Source organism: Rhinoderma darwinii, chromosome 5 (assembly GCF_050947455.1).
Source record: "Rhinoderma darwinii isolate aRhiDar2 chromosome 5, aRhiDar2.hap1, whole genome shotgun sequence".
Lineage (NCBI taxonomy): Eukaryota > Metazoa > Chordata > Amphibia > Anura > Rhinodermatidae > Rhinoderma > Rhinoderma darwinii.
In genome coordinates, this window is record NC_134691.1 from 314,306,901 (window position 1) to 314,327,458 (window position 20,558).

General features: G+C 43.6%; 1 protein-coding gene across 5 annotated transcripts in view; it reads left to right on the top strand.

The window, feature by feature from the left end:
* ARHGAP12 (Rho GTPase activating protein 12) overlaps window positions 1–19,984 on the top strand; it is a 91,891-nt gene extending 71,907 nt beyond the window's left edge. For all 5 annotated transcript variants that reach the window (XM_075827482.1, XM_075827480.1, XM_075827481.1 and 2 more), the window contains 8 exons: window positions 1,979–2,077; window positions 3,282–3,393; window positions 4,339–4,455; window positions 5,677–5,775; window positions 6,833–6,910; window positions 11,728–11,862; window positions 14,243–14,345; window positions 18,048–19,984. In XM_075827482.1, coding sequence (XP_075683597.1) covers window positions 1,979–2,077; window positions 3,282–3,393; window positions 4,339–4,455; window positions 5,677–5,775; window positions 6,833–6,910; window positions 11,728–11,862; window positions 14,243–14,345; window positions 18,048–18,222 — 918 coding nt within the window. In that variant the 3' untranslated portion in view covers window positions 18,223–19,984. The remainder of the gene's footprint in view (window positions 1–1,978; window positions 2,078–3,281; window positions 3,394–4,338; window positions 4,456–5,676; window positions 5,776–6,832; window positions 6,911–11,727; window positions 11,863–14,242; window positions 14,346–18,047) is intronic.
* Window positions 19,985–20,558: the final 574 nt, after the last annotated feature.

Consider the following 20,558-nt stretch of genomic DNA (forward strand, 5'->3'; position numbering starts at 1 on the left):
AGTTTTCATTTAATTTTTTTACAGCGCACACATCATAAATGTATTGAGACTTATTTTAATGTTTATTGTAAAGGTGAATGTGTATTTTTTTTATTTAATATTACTTTGTTTTTACTTTATTTTTAAACTTGAATGTACTGGCATATATCTATATTACAGTACATTAGCCTGTGTATGGCTAGTACACAGGCAGTTGTTAAGACATACCTAAGTATGCCCTAACAACAGGAAATATGGTAGGACAGCCCTGGGGTCCTTCAATGGACCCTGGGCTGTCTGCCCATATATGGTATGTCCCCCCTTCTCATTTTCTCCTGAATGCTACAATCAGCTTGGATCGCAGCATTCAGGGGAATAGCGGCGGAGATGAGAGGTTTCTCTGGTCTCCGCCGTTATAGAGCGGGGCTGCGGCTGTGTAATACAGTCATTGCCCCACTCCTGACAACAAGTGCCCGCGGTCAGCCTGACGTGATACGGCTGGCGCTGCCCTAATGAGCGGCGGTTCAGGCACTGAAGACAGAACATGGGGGTGTTTTGCACAGCGCCCGCCATGTTCGGTCTTCAGTGCTGCCGTTCAGTTCATTAGTACAGTGCTGGCCGCATCGCATCATCCTGACGGAGCGCACTTGTCAGGACTCAGGAGCGGGGCAATGGCTTTATCACACATGTATTACACAGCCGCAGCCCCGCTCTCATACATTCATGTATTACTATACTGCGCTGTGGGGCCGCACAGCTAAGTATCGAAATACATGAAATAACGGTATCGAACCGTTTGCGGATAAACAGTATCGAAGTTTCGATGTGTCGTGCATCCTTAATGTCTACCCAAAAAGGAAGCTATGATTAGTATATAGCGCACACCTATGAATGGGCCCCCCCATATGGGTTGCATTAAAGAAGACCTATTCCATGACCGATTCATAGCAACAGTGTTGGGGACCATTAGGCTGTGTTCACACAGAGTTTTTTGCAGGAGGAAAATACTGCCTCAAAATTCCGTTTGGGATTTTGACCTTCATGCACGGCGTTTGCCGCGATTTTCGCCGCGTTTTTCGCTCGAGCCCATTGACTGCTACGGGCAAAAAACTCCCCGAAATACGCTTTCTTTTCCTCCCATTGATGTCAATGGTAGGTGAGATGCGTAACCGCACGAAGATAGGGCATGTCCCTTTCTCCCGCGAGGCGGTTTTACCACTCGCGGGAGAAAACCGCCCCCGCCTACCATTGAAATCAATGGGAGGCATTTTCGGACGGTTTTTTATGAGTTTTGCGGCGCGGTTTCCGCTCCAAAAAGCTCGTCAAAATACTCCGTGTGAACAGGGCTTTAGGGTTTCTACCTGACACGTCAATATTGGTGAATGATGAGTGTGATTGTTTATTCTGGCATTCAGCGTCCTTCATACTTGAATATAACATAAAATATTTGTGTAGACCAGACCAGCCATAATTTGATGGAAAGGTCCTGAAGTTATATTTGTCTGTAATATAAAGCCAGAACTTAAGAAGCACAAACAGTAGATACTTGGAGATCATTGCAGGAAACTAAATCAAGGTGCTCATCAAAGGAGGTCTCAGTCCACATGGTATAGCTAGAAAAAAGTCGAACATACTCTGGCGTTCAAAAGCTCTTCATATGCTTGGAAGAAAACCTTTGTTTTAATTTTAAAGGAGTTATCCGGGATCTAATAAATTAGTGTCATTCCTTAGGATTGGCCATCAATATTAGTTTGGTGGGGGGTCTGAGTCTCGACACCCCTGCCAATCAGCTGTTTGAAGAAGCCGTGGCGTTTGCACGAGCGCTGCAGGCTCTCCACTTTCGCCATTACTTTAATAGCAGCTGTGTGAGAGATTTTGGTGCTGTCCCATTCTTACTAATATTGATGGCCTGACCTACGGATAGGCCATCAATTTTTTTCAGATCCCTTTAAATCAATATGTTTACTTGCCTAAATATTTGTTTTTATATTTCCTGCAGCTAAAAACACCATCAGGAACAGATCTGCTGATACAAACTGAAAATGACAATATGATCAAAGAATGGTACTCGGCACTCTGCAACACTATCGGCATTCCGGTATGGTTACGTTACATTCATATGTGGGGGTTTGTGCCCATTTACGAGAACGTGTTTTTCTATATGTAAATAACATTATTGAAGGCTCTGAAGCTTTATCTGGTTTTAATCTTGAGTAGAATGGATACATTTGTAGCAGAGTATTAGCTCTGTATGGGATTTCATCATCTGGCTGTAAATTAGAATGTTACCATTCCCTAACAGCAAGCAGAGATCTTTGTAATTAGAAATTGCTAGCTGTGCTGAAATTGTCACTATACTTCTTGTCTACTGGAGCTGCTGCTCCTATTTTTCAGCTAACACGAATCACAGGTTTCCATGTGATTCTCTCCTTTCCATTTTGGGCTCTGGTTAGTGGCCAAGAAGGCCGATATATCCAATCACTGGTGCTCCCCTCCTGCTCCCTCAATAACAGAGCAAGTGAGAGATCTCCGAGGATAAAACACTGCAGACGCTTAAGATCATCACCTGGATTTACTGTCTTCAGAAGTCCTCCACATACTCCAATCTGCTCTGAGTGATACATACCTACACAAACATACTGGATTCCCCGTTCACACGATGCCTTGTAAACCTTGATTTATCGGTTGTTGGATGTTTACTAGACACTTTTTCTTATATTTTGTTCACATGAAGTCACCACGTCCATTATAGCCAAATTTATGTTGCTTACCTTTGAACACCATTATGTGTTAGTCAAGAGCTGCACTCACAATTCTGCAGGCTTCACAGCTGCAGTCCTTGCTTGTTTAATGCCTGCACAGAGCTTGTTCTGGTGATTTGCATTCTGGAAAGTGTAGTCTGTAGTCGTATTCCAGGCACTGTACAGTAATCAGATATAGGGAAAACTAACTGTCCCGCTACATTATAGGAGCTCAGCTTAGCTGTTAGGGGTGTGCCGATCACCAAGCTTCTTGACTTATAGCAACCAGCAGAATTGTAATATCCGCTCTGGAGTATGGTAACTCCAGATCAGTGCAGCATATGTAATGAAATATATTTAGAAAGTTACGTAACTTTTTATAAAAGTTGTGTACAAAACGCAGATATAAAATAAATATTTTTGGATTAGGATGTAGTGTTATTGGCTATGTTAGGTGATGTGCAAGCAGAAAGTATTCATGTATTTAGTTTATTCTCAGTTACAATACATTTGCATCGTTTTTAATGCCTTTATTAATGTGTTTATTTTTTGTCCTCCTAGATTATGGAGTCTGAAGAGCCCAATGAGGATAATGTGCCGGACTCCCCAGTAGAGAAACACGGCAAAGATAAACACGAGAAGGAAAAGGATCACGATTCAAAAAAGAATCGATGTAAGTATCCCCAATATATGATTAGAGCAAGAAAATTCACTGCAATAGTGGATGGGGAGACCACCGAGGCAATAGGTACAATGGTCTTCACTCAAAGAGGAAAATTTCTCAAAGGTTGTAAAAGAAAAAATTAGCAACCAACCAGGGATTTAAAAAAAAAATAAAAAAATTTGTATCTAGAAACGGAGGGCTTTACTTTTGGTTGCTATAGGAAACTAAGACACATATCTGGTGTCTTCCCTCTTTTACAATAGTTAATGGCCACCAGAACAGCTATCATAAGCGTTGTCGCCAAGATTCCCCAGACTCCTGAAATGCAAAGATTCCGACTCTTGTAGACTGGCATGACTTTAAGGGGTTGTCCAGGCTGAGGGCTGTTTTTTTTTTTTATACTGATGACCTATCCACAGTATAAGTCATCCGTATATGATCAGTGGGGGTCCGACACCTGGACGCCACACGATCGTCTATTCCAGCTGCCTCCGGGTGCTGGAAGCCATGCAGGGGTCAGTGACGGAAGCATGTATAGCGGCCATGCTGGGTTACTGCAGCTGGGCTCCTATTCACTGGAATAGGAGCAGAGCTGCAATACCGCAGCACGGCCGCTATACACTGGTCTGAGCCATCTGCTTCTGACACTGACCCTGCATTGATTCCGGCAGACGGAACGACTAATCGGTGCAGGGTCCGGGTGCGGCCCCCCACCGATAATATACTGATGAGCTATCCTATCATCAGTGTAAAAAACAGCCCGCAACCTGAACAACTTTAACAGATGTGCCATTCAGAAAGCAATTTATTTATTGTTGCCATTTGCATCCCACCCATGTTTTTGGTTATTGAGTACACCGGCTCACCAATTATTACTAGGGCTCTGTGATATTGAAAAATTACGTTGATCTATCTTTTATATCAAATATTAATATTGTGTATATGTATTTTTAGCCATCAAACAAACATCCATTGATAATTCGGAGCAAAAGAAGACCAAAACAAAGTTAAAGAAGTTTCTTACAAGGCGTCCAACGATGCAAGCCGTGCGTGAGAAGGGCTACATTAAAGGTAATCCGCTTATGAATACCGGATTTCAGCTGAGATCAGAGTTAGGGACTTTTTACATGGACAGATGTTCTGCCCCTTTAGTAAGCGCCAACAACGATACAGCATGTCGATTTCTGCACATTTTCTTTATTTACATGGTGCAATGATCGCAACTTTGGGGAAGACCGATCGTTAATACGATCGTTTGTCCTCCTACATTTTTTATCTTCTGGGCAACACGTCCCGTTTATATGGGAAAATGTGCTGATAACCATCCATTTTTCTGTCATCATAAAGGAAGTGATCAGCCAACAAACAAGCATTTTCTCCTTCATCGGCTGATCACTTCCCCGCTTAAACAGGACGATGATCGAGAACAAGCGTGTGTCGCCCTATCATTTGCCCATTTAAAAGGGATTTAAATTGGTGCCAATATACTTTCTGCCTATTAATACCCTGTAAATCCTGTTCCCACTAAAGAAAACCATAAAAAAAAAAGATGGTTATTTTAATGAGACAACTGATTAAGAAAAGTCTGACAACTGTGGTAATCGATAAGAAATGTCAACATATAAGAATTTAGTCCCCAATAATCCTAAATCTGTTGATACAGGTAAATCACAGAAATTACGTGAGAGCTTTTTAAATTGGGTTATTGGTGTTGATATCAGCTCATTGCAGTGAGGCTCGCCCCCAAGGACATATGGCAGACATGTAACAAGTAACTACAATGCGCCATGTTATTCTTTATTCCCCTGGATGCAGCAGTTCTGGCTGTAAAGATTTAACACTGGCTATATTTCTGCATCTGCGGGTTTCTATATCTGGACAAAGAGGGGCAATCTTTCCTTCCCAGCTAGCACTAGGGTCCAACTGGCGTCTTCCCCTGAAAATGTAGGGTGCATAAGCGGAGATAATGTAATTCATAAATCTGTACCAGCAGGGCTTCCGCAGGATAGTGAGTGACCACCCTGACCTCCACAGAAACATGGACATCTAAAATAGTCACCCACTCGTCTACGTGACTGTTGCTAGGCAACGACACAAACCTGTACAAGCACTATATTAATTTGTCACGTTGAATTCAGGAATTGCAGGCTATGTCTTTAAAGCATACAAACTAGGCTTTTAACAGATTAAGATTATAAATATTCAGTTTATCTGGCGTTGGCATCGTGGGTTCTAGATTTGGATATCCGTCTGTCACTCACCTGGTCATCCCTCTGCTACTTCTGTTTGCAGACCCTGTATTTGGCTCAAGCCTGGCCAGTCTCTGTCAAAGAGAAAACACTACAGTGCCAACATTTGTAAAGATGTGCATCGACCATATCGAGGAACACGGTACGTAATATATGTCGTTTGGTTTTGTTTTTTTCCTTATAAAATGTGATTTGGCAGCTTCCTTAACCCTCCGGTTACAACAATTTTTTTTGACTGGTCACGGAGACATTTTCGATTGTATTGATGTGGACCTGGAGCACTCGCTAGAATAATAGGGTCACAGCCCCCAGATGTAAACAATAATGTTTCCACTCACTGACTGGTGTGGAATTAAAAAGTATATTGGAAAGTTGCCAAACGTTTCATTATACAGTAATTAATCATGTACATAAACTGGAAAACTTATTTAAAACCCATGTGATATGTCAGAATATTGCTGAACTGGAGTTCACTTTAAATGTTGTTGTTTTCTTATACATAACTCTGACAATAGCAGCCAATAAAATTCTGACGTTTTTCCAGTGCAGGTTAGGCTCCATTCACATCACGTTTTTGGCCTACGTTTAACATAAACTGCTTAAAAAGCTCCCGCCTTGTACGTGTAACATAAGCTCTGACTGATACCGGACAGTGTTGTCTCCTGAAGACTCTTATAGATGCTATAAGAATCTATGGGTGCCAGATGCCACTGTTAGGCATCCGTCACTGGCAACCATCACCTATAGGCTGTTATGTCATCAAAACTATACTGTGTGGTATACATTTTCTTGCGTGATCCTGTTATATGGAAAAGCGTAATCTAGTACGCTAATCCATACTAAAAAGAAAACCAAGGTATGCAGCCCAATGGAGGCCAAAAGGACACTCTCGGCCTCCGTTGGGCTAATGGAGCCCTATGGACACAGTTTTCCTAGCGTACAGACTAAACGTAGGGCAAAAACGTGATGTGAACAGGGCCTTGTGGAATAAAATCCGAAACGTGTATTGGTGGTTTAGGCAACTCTTCCTTTTGCATTAGTTTTCGTGAATGTGTTACTATTAATTGTATCCAGAAAAAAAAAAGTAAGTTTCCACTTCCACCTGCTTAGTTTGCCAAGTTGGAAGAAGAGAGATAATTGTATTGTGACATAACCAATGATCATTAAGTATCACGATTATTTGCCATTACTACTTTTAGGTCTGGACGTTGACGGCTTGTACAGAGTCAGTGGAAACCTCGCTGTGATACAGAAGCTCAGATTTGCAGTGACACATGGTAAATTCCCTTTTTTCCAGACAGACTTCTATCTATCTCATTCTGTCTGATTAGTAACTTAATACTTTAAAAATAAATAAAAAGATGGGACCACCGGCGCTGCAATGATGGACAGGAAAATGAAGGACTTTAGACAGACATCAAGGCAAAGGTTTTAATGTCAGGCTACGCGTTTCTACACCGGACTGGTGTCTTCATCAGGCCAAAACGATTTTTGGCCTGATGAAGACACCAGTCTGGTGTTGAAACGCGTAGCCTGACATTAAAACCTTTGCCGTGATGTCTGTCTAAAGTCCTTCATTTTCCTGTCCATCATTGCAGCTCCGGTGGTCCCATCTTTTTATTTATTTTTAAAGTATCAAATCTGGACAACAAACTTCGTTTGCTGTGTTTTGGCCCCAATGCTTGTTTGACACCAAATGGTGTCCATTGGTCTAGGTGAGCTTATTTCTAACAAAGTTTGCTCCCTTGCCTAATCTAGCTTTTACCTTGCACTATGTGGCACCGTGTCTCTTTTTTTTTTTTTTCTCCTGTTCTAGTTTGATTAGTAACTTGTCATTGAAGATACTTTTATTTTGGTAGATGTATATATGCATAGTACATCATATGTGAAAGCTGTGTTATCAGTCCCATGTATGATTTTCCATGCCCCCGTCCGGTCAGATATGCAGGACATAAATCGGTGGTGGTCAACCAAGCACATTATATAAGGCTTAGATGCAGTCCCTGACATGATCTATAGGCTGCACACTACATGCAATGTCCTGTTCCCCCTGTTGGTAGCAGAGACGTGGCTGTACCTGCCCATTATTTCCGAAACCGTTGCGGATGGCTCTTGGGTTATTGTGGTGATCATGGAAAAGAGGAGGTTTTCTCAATCTGACAATAGAGGGAAAATTCCCAGCGCTCGACAAGTTTCTCTTTCAGCAATGTTTATTTTATCAAAGCATCAGATGCGTTTCGGTCCGTTCCAGGACTTTCTCTTGCAAAGGACGGGATCCCTACCTCGATATATGTATGCAGAGTTCATGCATGGAGCTGTAGACAGGCGGAAGAGGGGGAGCCATGGGCCACAGGTTGAGCACCCAAAGGCCGCATGCAGCCCCTGGGCCGTCAGTTGCCCATCACGGTCTTCTATTCCTCTCACACATATTAGTCTGACCTGATAAACCTGGTATGGACATTTGTGTTCTATATGGTTCAGTATTAATTTGAACATCTATTAGTGCTTTTGAGATTGAGGTCATTGTTGTGCCATTATACTACCAGGTACCCTTGACAAGGACGTGGTTAGTTAAGAGTTGCCCTATTATCTATAACACGGTTTCCTTGAGTATGTCATTTTCCCTAATGAACATCCTTGCCACCCTTAAAGAGGATCTGTCACTACTTTATTAATTCCCTATCTCCTACCTAATCTAATAGGCGCTATGATGCTGATAACTACAGTGTGATTTGTTTAAAAAAAACTTTTATTATTTGCAACGTTTTGAGCATTTTTCTAAATATGCTAATGTGGCTCTAATGGACAAATAGGAGGTGACTCTCTTTCTTTTCACTCTGGGGGGTGTAATGTTTTCTGTATGACGACATCCAATCAGCATACAGCTTCTCTCCCTTCCCTGCCCAGCAACACAGCGTGATCATATAGTATACAGCTTCTATTCCCGGCTGTGTTTTTAACTGACGATCTCTCCGGTTATGTAACAGCTAGAACTGCGATCCTGGTGTCACATGAATGACTAAAATCTCCTCTTTCATATGCCACCAGAACCGCTGCTATAGGTGGTCCACAGCCCAAGATATGGCTGATTGAAGTGATCCCCCTTCCCTCTAGACTGTCCATCACGCTGTGTGAAGCAGCTTCATGCTGATAGGACAGCGTCAGAGGCTGTGAGGAGGCTCCACCTCTGGAGAATCGCTGCTGTTGACGCCCATTCGTCTAGTACAGCCTCATTTACATATTTAAAAAAAACTCATAACTTTTAAAATAATAAACATTTTCACTAGTATCAGTGTGTCAGCGCCTATTAGATTAGCTAGGAGATTGGGCATTACTAACCTAGTGACAGATCCTCTTTAAAGAGGCTGTCACCACATTACAAGTGGCCTATATTGTACATGATGTGATCGGCGCTGTAATGTAGATTACAGCAGTGTTTTTTATTTAGAAAAACGATCATTTTTGACGGAGTTATGACCTATATTAGCTTTATGCTAATGAGTTTCTCAATGGACAACTGGGCGTGTTTTACTATATGACCAAGTGGGCGTTGTGGAGAGAAGTGTATGACGCTGACCAATCAGTGACCATTCAGCGTCATACAGTTCTCCCCGTTCATTTAATCTGCAGATGGCTATATCGCTATCTGCAGCCTCATACACACACACTAACATTACTGCAGTGTCCTGATAATGAATCAGCCAGGACGTGATGTGTATTCAGAATCCTGACCACTTCTGTAGTGTCTCTGTGATTTACAGCACAGTGAGATCTCGCTGTGAATGACAGTTTACAGTGTAATCTCGCGAGACTACGCCTTCTATGCTGTAAATCACAGGGACGCTACAGAAGTGGCCAGGATTGTGAATACACATCCCGTCCCGGCTGGAGGTAATGTATATTCATTGTCAGTACACTGCAGTAACGTTATAGTGTGTTTATGTGGCAGCACATAGCGATATAGCTATCTGCAGAGTAAATGAATGGAGAGAAGTGTATGACGCTGATTGGTCACTGATTGGTCTGCGTCATACACTCCTCTGTACAACGCCCACTTGGTCATATAGTAAAACATGCCCAGTTGTCCGTTGAGAAACTCATTAGCATAAAGCTAATATAGGTCATAACGTCAAAAATGATCGTTTTTTCTAAATAAAAAACACTGCTGTTATCTACATTACAGCGCCGATCACATCATGTACAAGATAGGCCACTTATAATGTGGTGACAGAGCCTCTTTAAGCCCCCCCTATACCCCACAATTTTTGTTTGCCTTTGACTTTTCTCCACTTGTTTGGTGTAAAGTTTCTTTCAATGTTTTACACTTTTTTTAAATTTGAAATCTCGCAGAATCAACCTTAGTCTTTATGGATTAAATTTACATGCTGTTAACCCCTTCACGATTTAGCCATTTTTTGCTTTTCCGTTTTTCACTTCCTGCCTTCCAAGAGCCATAACTTTTTATTTTTCAGTCAATAGAGGGGTGTGAGGGCTTATTTTTTGCGGGAGGAGTTGTAGTTTCTATCCATATAATGTACTGGGAAACTGAAAAACAATTCTCTGCGGGCTGAAATTGGAATTTTTTTTTATTATTACATTGTTTTTGGGGTTTGGTTTTTAATGCTTTTACCATGCTGTAAAAACAACTTTTATTCTGCGGCTCAATATGATTACAGTGATACCAAATTAATATAGTTTTCGTTTATATTTTACGACTTGTAAAAAAAATTGTTTTATTTTACCACATTTTGAGAGCCATAACTTTTTATTTTTTAGTCGATTGAGCGGTGTGAGGGCTTATTTCTTGCGGGACGAGCTGTAGTTTTTATCGGTACCATTTTTTTGGTACATACAACTATTTGATTACTTTTTAAAATAATATTTTTGAGAGCGAAGGTGACCAAAAAACAGCAGTTTTTTTTGGCGTTTTTAAAATTATTATTTTTTTGTTAAATAATGGTATATTGTAATAGTCCTGACCATATATGGACAGTGACTTCAGGAGCTACCCCAGGGCCAGAGTTTGCGGGTGCTGGGTTGGGGCTGTTCAGGCGAAACAGTGGGATACATTGCAACCTTCGTAGGGGTATACATTGGGGTTTCTCCTGACGTAAACATCTGACAAAAGGCATAAACACGATGTGAAGAGGGCCTTAGGCTGGGTTCACACGACCGGGTCCCGCCCGAGCCCGAGTGTCGGCCGGTAAAATTGGCCATTTTGCCCGGCCGGTTTGCATAAAGTTTTGCATCCGTTCCGGGCCGGGCAGATCTGGACAGTGACATCAGCGGCAACTCCTGAAGGGGAATCCCCATGTGTTCGGGGATTCCGCTTCAGGAGTTTTCCGTGATGTCACTGCCCAGATATGGACAGAGACATCAAGCGCTCTGTTCAGGAGCGGAATCTCCGAAACCACAGGGATTCCGCTCCTTCAAGGAGCTAAAGTGGGGCTAGCACATAGCAGAGCGGGGAGATACCTCCCTGCTCTGCTATCGAGGTGTCGCTACAGTAGTAGTAGTAGCAGCAGCAGCTGCTAGCGGCGCCATGGAAGGTGTCGCCGGGCCATGGCATGCTGTTTCAGATGCTTTTTGCACCTTCCTCGACCGTGTCTAAAAAAAGGGGTGCGGCTCAGGAGTTGTAAAATGTGCTTTATTAATGGCATGAACCATTTTTTATGCTAAATATTGATACCAAGAGGTGTGGTGCAAGTAACAGAAAAGCATCTTCACATGTCTAGCCGTCGTGGCAAATTTATCATATTGCGTGTGCCGCTGTGATTTAATTTGGCGCAGCTTCTCCCTGCCTGGTCTAGTTTTATTTTGTCTAAGTAAATATCGCCCAATATGTTTGTACTTTTTCTGTGCTGCATCTAGTTCTAGTTTACGTGTAAGTATGGCTATGTTAAAACTGACTGAATCTCAGGCGGAGTCTAACAGCGCGGTGTGAACAGGGCCTTTCTATGTGAGTGCATTTTACATAAGCACTGGAGGCATTTTCTGCTAAACCTGCGTTATGCTACAATTCTTCACTTACCAGAAATTCAGATTTAGCTATGAGTCCTTTTTAAGATTCTCCTTTTTTTTTCATTTGTTCCAGATGAGAAATTGGACCTGAATGACAGTAAATGGGAAGACATTCATGTGATTACTGGAGCGCTGAAGATGTTCTTCCGAGAACTGCCGGAACCTCTCTTCACCTACAACCATTTCAATGACTTTGTGAATGCAATCAGTAAGTACCAACCTGCTACTCAAGTAATAAAAAAAACAAAAAAAACTCTTACGCTATACATGCACACATTGCGGGTTTTAATGTGGAATAACTGCAGAAAAATGCAGGTAATTCTGCAGGTAAAATATGCACTTCACTTATGATTTTGGGAATACCCCTTTATCATCTATCCACAGGATAGGTGCTAATAATCTGATCGCTGGTACCCCCACCGATTGAGAAAGGGGGATCCCGAACTCCCCGTTCCTCCTCCCTGCTCGACCGCAATGAAGAGGACTTTGAATGGATTGGCTGTGGAGCATGTGCACTGCTGCTCTATTCAAAGTCTATGGGAATGACTGACACAGCCGGGCGCAGCGCTTAGCTGTTTCAGTCTTTCTCATGGACCCTGCATGGAGTGGCTGGTTGCATACTCGACCGCTGCTACATTCAAGCTCCTTGTCACTGCGGGTGGTGCAGTGAAGAGGATCTAGGGGTACGGGGCCCTCAGCGATCAGAAAATTATAGACTATCCCACGGATAGGTGGCTTTTGATTTTGCGACTACCCCTTTAATATTTCGGTTACTTTCTTTATGCATCTTTTTTTAGATGAGGTTTTCAGGTTTTGATGCGGAAACAGGTTTGGATTTTATACTGCGGATTTTATTTTTTTATAAACTTGTCCGATTCAATCCTGAGACCAACACGAGATAAATTGACATGCTGCCGATTCTTAAAGAGGCTCTGTCACCAGATTTTGCAACCCCTATCTGCTATTGCAGCAGATAGGCGCTGCAATGTAGATTACAGTAACGTTTTTATTTTTAAAAAACGAGCATTTTTGGCCAAGTTATGACCATTTTCGTATTTATGCAAATGAGGCTTGCAAAAGTACAACTGGGCGTGTTGAAAAGTAAAAGTACAACTGGGCGTGTATTATGTGCGTACATCGGGGCGTGTTTACTACTTTTACTAGCTGGGCTTTCTGATGAGAAGTATCATCCACTTCTCTTCAGAACGCCCAGCTTCTGGCAGTGCAGATCTGTGACGTCACTCACAGGTCCTGCATCGTGTCGGCACCAGAGGCTACAGTTGATTCTGCAGCAGCATCAGCATTTCCAGGTAAGTAGCTACATCGACTTACCTGCAAACGCCGATGCTGCTGCAGAATCATCTGTAGCCTCTGGTGCAGATGTGTCCTCGCTCGTCTGACACGATGCAGGACCTGTGAGTGACGTCACAGATCTGCACTGCCAGAAGCTGGGCGTTGTGAAGAGAAATGGATGATACTTCTCATCAGAACGCCCAGCTAGTAAAAGTAGTAAACACGCCCCGATGTACGCACATAATACACGCCCAGTTGTACTTTTACTGTAAACACGCCCACTTGGACTTTTGCAAGCCTCATTTGCATAAATACGAAAATGGTCATAACTTGGCCAAAAATGCTCGTTTTTTAAAAATAAAAACGTTACTGTAATCTACATTGCAGCGCCGATCTGCTGCAATAGCAGATAGGGGTTGCAAAATCTGGTGACAGAGCCTCTTTAAATCCACATCGCAGGTCAATTTATGTGCAGAAAAATTCTGCAATGTGTAGATGGGATTTACTTTGCTGGTACCGTATTATGCTGCGGAATTACTGCAGGAAAATCAGCGCAGAAAATCCACGCATAATACTCATCGTGTGCACGTGGGCTTAGGGTGCATTTACATGAGAAACGCGTAAAAAAATCACAGCAATCGTGTGCCAAGGTAAGAAAAATGCTTGTATTTGAATGTTATGTTTACATTAGACCTTTTTCCATGTTTTCTTGCCACGATTTGATATTCGCAGCAAAACCACAGCTGTTTATTTAAAATAGAGTTTTGCCGTTTTTGCTGTGATTTCCAAAATCTCCACAAAAAAAATTACGAATAAATGTACATGTAAATATGTTCTTATTGCACCATTGCAAGATCTGAAAATCCTAAAGATAAGATCCAGTGGTCTCCCTGTTATATACCACTAGCAGGCATGATGTGCTGTTGTCTCCCGTTGTGCAACAGAACCGCTATTCCCTTGTTCTGCTCCTCTGACGGAGCAGAGCAACAGAACACACAGACTCAGGTGTGAACGAAGCCTGTCCATTTTTAGTCTGATATTATATGGCAGATTCCTGATGTTTCATCTGAACTGAACGTAGATCACCCTAGGGTTACGTGTAAACCCAGTCTTCCCTTCATATTCTGGAGAGTAGAATCTCCTTCTGCAGTATCCTGTGAACGTGCTTGAATTGTTCATGATTGCGGCCACTAGAGGGCACTGCAGAATAGAGTATAACCAGTCTCTCGTCAGACCTTGGTATTTGCGCTCACAATGATTTACAAGTAACTTTTTTTTTTTCTTTTTCTTTTCAGAACAAGAGCCCAAGCTACGTGTTCAGGCAGTCAGAGATTTAATTAAACAGTTGCCAAAGCCGAACCAAGACACAATGCAGGCGCTGTTCAAGCATCTCAAACAGTGAGTTGAATGTTTTGAGTACATGATAGATTTGTCATTGGAATTCTTTGATTTTTCTTTTTTTCTTCTTGTAAGTGGCATTTTAGCCGAGCTCAGTTGTTTTCTTGTGCGGGAATCTGAAAACGGAGCATTGCTGCACAGAAAAGGGTTATAATTGGTGCTTAAAATTCCGAGAGACTGTCACAGCTCGGTTTATACATGTTTGTCTATGTGTGAATATAATAAATACTCATATAAAGTGTCATAAAGCAAGTCGGTGTATTTGAGATAAAAAACACAATTCATCACATAATAAAACAGAACGTTTATAAAGCAAATAGCCATTTTCTAGTTCTGCGGATATAAAAAGTAGTCCCGTACTAAATGTCTCATTATTGCAGATATTATGGAACTTGGCCAAATGCAATACAGTGAAATCCATTATAAATGTCTTGGTACTATATATATCCGTATTATGTTGGCGGCTTTCATTGGGTTGTAGAGTCGTTTCAACTAAAACATTTCTCCACTTTGGTCATCCCTTTTCAGTGATTCCGGTCCCTAAGTAAATAGCGGATTGCTGAGGGTTCAGTTTAGGGACTCCCAAATCAGCCACAGTGAAAACTTCTTGGTAAGGCACCCATTAAAATCAATGGCTGTGGTCCCCCTGAGTAAGAGAGTAATTCTCTGCTCTCACTCCCAGTGGCGTGACCCCCTCTCTATTTGCTCTCTCTGCCGTAAAAAGGCATATATAAAGGGGTTGTCTAAGGCCTTATTCACACGACAGGGTCCGAGTGTCGGCCGGGAAAATCGTTTTGCATCCTTTCCGATTCCGTTCCGGGCCGAGTTGCCGTTTTTACCGGCCGATTTGGACCCGATTTGCATCCGTTTTTTTCCCTGTTCGTTTTAAAATCGGATGAATTTCATTTAAATTTGTTGCCACACACAGCCCTTTTGTAGATAATGCCACAGCCCCCCTGGTAGGTAATGCCACCCAGCCCCCTGTAGGTAATGCCACCCAGCCCCCTGTAGGTGATGCCACTCAGCCCCCTGTAGGTGATGCCACACAGCCCCCTGTAGGTGATGCCACCCTGCCCCCTGTAGGTGATGCCACCCTGCCCCCTGTAGGTGATGCCACCCTGCCCCCTGTAGGTGATGCCACCCTGCCCCCTGTAGGTGATGCCACCCTGCCCCCTGTAGGTGATGCCACCCTGCCCCCTGTAGGTGATGCCACCCTGCCCCCTGTAGGTGATGCCACCCTGCCCCCTGCAGGTGATGCCACCCTGCCCCCTGCAGGAATACCACCCTGCCCCCTGCAGGAATACCACCCAGCCCCCTGTAGGTAATGCCACCCAGCCCCCTGTAGGTAATGCCACCCAGCCCCCTGTAGGTAATGCCACCCAGCCCCCTGTAGGTAATGCCACCCAGCCCCCTGTAGGTAATGCCACCCAGCCCCCTGTAGGTAATGCCACCCAGCCCCCTGTAGGTGATGCCACCAAGTCCCCTGTAGGTGATGGCACCAAGTCCCCTGTAGGTGATGGCACCCTGCCCCCCTGTAGGTGATGGCACCCTGCCCCCCTGTAGGTGATGGCACCCTGCCCCCCTGTAGGTGATGGCACCCTGCCCCCCTGTAGGTGATGGCACCCTGCCCCCCTGTAGGTGATGGCACCCTGCCCCCCTGTAGGTGATGGCACCCTGCCCCCCTGTAGGTGATGGCACCCTGCCCCCCTGTAGGTGATGGCACCCTGCCCCCCTGTAGGTGATGGCACCCTGCCCCCCTGTAGGTGATGGCACCCTGCCCCCCTGTAGGTGATGGCACCCTGCCCCCCTGTAGGTGATGGCACCCTGCCCCCCTGTAGGTGATGGCACCCTGCCCCCCTGTAGGTGATGGCACCCTGCCCCCCTGTAGGTGATGGCACCCTGCCCCCCTGTAGGTGATGGCACCCTGCCCCCCTGTAGGTGATGGCACCCTGCCCCCCTGTAGGTGATGGCACCCTGCCCCCCTGTAGGTGATGGCACCCTGCCCCCCTGTAGGTGATGGCACCCTGCCCCCCTGTAGGTGATGGCACCCTGCCCCCCTGTAGGTGATGGCACCCTGCCCCCCTGTAGGTGATGGCACCCTGCCCCCCTGTAGGTGATGGCACCCTGCCCCCCTGTAGGTGATGGCACCCTGCCCCCCTGTAGGTGATGGCACCCTGCCCCCCTGTAGGTGATGGCACCCTGCCCCCCTGTAGGTGATGGCACCCTGCCCCCCTGTAGGTGATGGCACCCTGCCCCCCATAGAGTCGGGGATTCCGCTGCCGAAGTGCGTGACTTCACTGTGTCCATATATGGACCGTGTAGTCACTCACTTCTCCTGTAGCGGCATCCCCGGCCATAGAGTCGGGGATTCCGCTGCAGAAGTGAGTGACTTCGCTGTGTCCATATATGGACAGTGTAGTCACGCACTTCTCCTGTAGCGGAATCCCCAATCCCCGGCCGGGGATTGGGGATTCCGACTCCTACAGGGAGCAAAAAAAGACCCTCCTCCTCCTCCTCACATGCACTCTGCACTGTGAGGAGGAGAGAGAGTGCGCGAGCGACGGTAGACCCGGCCATCACTCGGGACACATTCCGGTGATGGCCGTGTATTACCCGGCCCCATAGACTTCTATGGGAGCCGGGCACCCGGCCGAAAATAGGGCATGTCCCATTTTTTGACGCCCGGTTTTTCCGGCCGTCAAAAAATCGGTCGTGTGAATAGCCCCATTAGGGGTCTATTATTCCTAATGCAGCCGGGTACCGGCCGATTTATGAACGGCCGGCACCCGGCCGGGAAACCCTGTCGTGTGAATCCCGCCTAAGGCTTTGTTCACATAAACGTTAGCGGAGTCCTTTATTTCAGTTTCAGTATTTGACATTACGAATAGCACCATCTGCAGGTCTATTCTTGAGAAAAAAATACTGTAACCCTAAGGCCTTGTTCACGCAGCGCTCAAAAAAACCTGATGTGAAAACGTGGCAAAAACGCTAGCGTTTTGTAAAGAGCTTTTTCAAATACAGGTGTGTTTGACGCAGGTTTTTGGCGCTTTTTTTAGGCTCGTAATTAGGACTCCCGTTGACTATTGCAATTAGGCGCCTTTTACGCGCCAAGAAATGACCTGACGCTTCTTTTCGTACATGACGCGTTTTTTAAACGCGCATAAAAAATACGCCATATGCACTACAATGCGCTTCAACATGGTTGTCAATAGGAAGCTTAAATTCTGCATTTTTGACACGTTTTTCGGTGCGTAAAATTTGTCGTATACACGCAGTGTGAACAATGCCTTATGGGACACGATTAAAGAGGATCAGTCACCTGCCCAAAAAACTGCAGCTGACATCTCCATTAAATCCTCGCGATTTTGGTGCTTTTTTTTTTTTTCTAGCCTCCATGGTCCTGTTAGTTTTGCACCCGATATGCAAATAAGACCTTTAAATGTCAAGTGGGCGGTTAACACTATTCACTGATCAAGTAGGGGTAAACATTGCCGCTCTGATGCTGTCCAATCAGAGCGGCTCATATGCCTACGATCATCGGCACCGGCGCCAGTCAGTACACAAGTGGTTGGATCCTAACAATTGTGGCCAGTCTGGCAACGCCAAGTCCGGCCCTACTCCTGTAGAACATCTGCATTAGAAGAGACAGAAATGGTACATAGATGGTAGGACTAATGTGCCTGTCCTGTTTTGTTTTCCCAGCGTTGTGGAAACTGGAGAAAAGAACAGAATGACCTTTCAAAGTTTAGCGATTGTTTTTGGTCCAACGTTACTGAAACCGGAACAAGAGACTGGTAATATCGCCATTCACACGGTCTATCAGAATCAAATCGTAGAGCTAATTCTACTGGAATATAACTGCATATTTGGCCGCTGATGTCGCATTTCTCAATTGGAGCAACCACTCTGACCATCTCTTTCTGAAGGACACCTTGATATTATTATTATTATTATTACTGAGATTTTATTTTTGTTCAGTTTTGGACCAAATAGTTTTGTGCTCATGTTTGCACTTGTGAGAAGACGGTGAGGACTTGACCAGGTTTGGATGTTTTGACTTACGTGACTTCCTCTTGGCATTGACATTATCCATTCCTGACTCTTAATATCATGGTTTGTTTTTTTTGCAATCCGTTGCTTTTTTCCTTAACAGAACTGCAAGTCTAATACAGACACTGGATTGACTGGAAAATAAAACTACTAATATCACAGCGTAGATATGAACCTTTGATCACTATTGCTTGCGCTGAAGTGTTTGGAGCTGATAATTGGTGGTGAATCATTTATAGTGAAGCTGCATCTCGTACGTGTCTCTTGATGCCGACAATGACTTGTTATGTATGTGCACTTGTTATGTATGTGCAGGCACGCCGTATACCGGTCAGTAGAAGCTACTGTTCTATGTACCATCAGTTCTGCATAGAATGTCTGATATCTCAAGCTTGATATTACCGCTAACATATTGGCTTCTGTCATTATGGCCTTGAAGATCTGCGCACTACTAATATTGTCCTATTTAAACCACTGAAATCCAATTCCGGATTCTTGTATTTTCTTGAACTGACTTTTGATTGTGTGTAATAGTCGGGTATTCTATTACATTACATTGCTGTGTATTAAAGAGCACTTTCCCCTAATATTAAACAAACATATATCACCGGTCCTTGAGTTCCCCACTTTTTTTTGAAAATAGAAATTGTGTCTTGGAGAGCTGGGTGACAACCAGTATGGCTGCAGTTGAGCTCCCTAAGGGTTTTCTGGGGTCCTGAATGGCGTATCTTTCTGGTTATTAAGAGAGATCTGTTTTGAGTCAATGGTGGGATCTGATCCCATCAGAGGGAAAAAAAAAAGAAGCTTCTCCGACTGAATCCAGTCCCTAAGCATATGCACAGACCTAACCATGGCCATGTGAATGAAGCCTTACCGGGAGTTTCGGAAACTTGGCGACTACCCATGTAAGAGCTGTAATAGCAGTCCTATTGGTCGTCACTCATCTCTTCCAGAACCGGATATAAATAATAAATGGTGGAACAGAATTTTATTACAACAGGTCAATTCATGGACTGCAATATATATTGTTTAAATGTTAGTGGGAAATGCTCTGATCTCTGCAGGCTTGTGCTGTATCCTGTGGCCATGATCATTCTGGGGTATTATAATATTACACTGATGTATATAGAGGCCAATTGGCTATAGAAGCTTTGGCTCATTGTATATAATGAACGCTGTATAGTCTTAACTTCTGCTTCTCTTTCACACTTTTTAATGCAATATAGGCAGCCTCCTTCCTCATCCATTGGTAAATACTCTGCCTCCCAAGACTAACTATATGCACTTTTAGATGAGAACTATTTTATTTGCTGATAGACCCTTTTAAGCGTAGGTACTGGAAATATTTAAAAGGCTCAAGCCGACGGGTTATTTAATATGTACAGTATATTTTAGAGAAAACAGATACTGCAGAAGAAATTTCTATATTTCATTGTGCCTGTTGGTAAAAAAAAAAAAAAGGTGCCCGTTTATGAATTGGTATGAACTTTAAAGAACAAATCATTGACCTGTGAAGTTGAAGTATTTCTATTACATTTAACTGTGTAAACCAATTTGTAAAATAAAAGTGAAATTGGAAGATTTTGTTACTGGGAATGCAGCGTGAATTTATTTTTATTTATTAGTGTTTTTGTTGCTTGTGTTCACATTTGTCTGTTAGAAATAAAGATACAAAAACAGAATTGAAAAAAACAAACTTTTAGGTGGGGCTGCTGCTATTTTGGTAGCCTTCAAACATATTAAAGGGGATATACACTACCGTTCAAAAGTTTAGGGTCACTTAGAAATTTCCTTATTTTTGAAAGAAAAGCACAGTTTTTTTTCAATTAAGATAACACAAAATTAATCAGAAATACACTCTATACATTGTTAATGTGCTAAATGACTATTCTAGCTGCAAACGTCTGGTTTTTAATGCAATATCTACATAGGTGTATAGAGGCCCATTTCCAGCAACGATCACTCCAGTGTTCTAATGGTACATTGGGTTTGCTAACTGTGTTAGAAGGCTAATGGATGATTAGAAAACACTTGAAAACCCTTGTGCAATTATGTTCGCACCGCTGTAAACAGTTTTTCTGTTTAGAGGAGCTATAAAACTGACTTTCCTTTGAGCTAGTTGAGAATCTGGAGCATTACATTTGTGGGTTCGATTAAACTCTC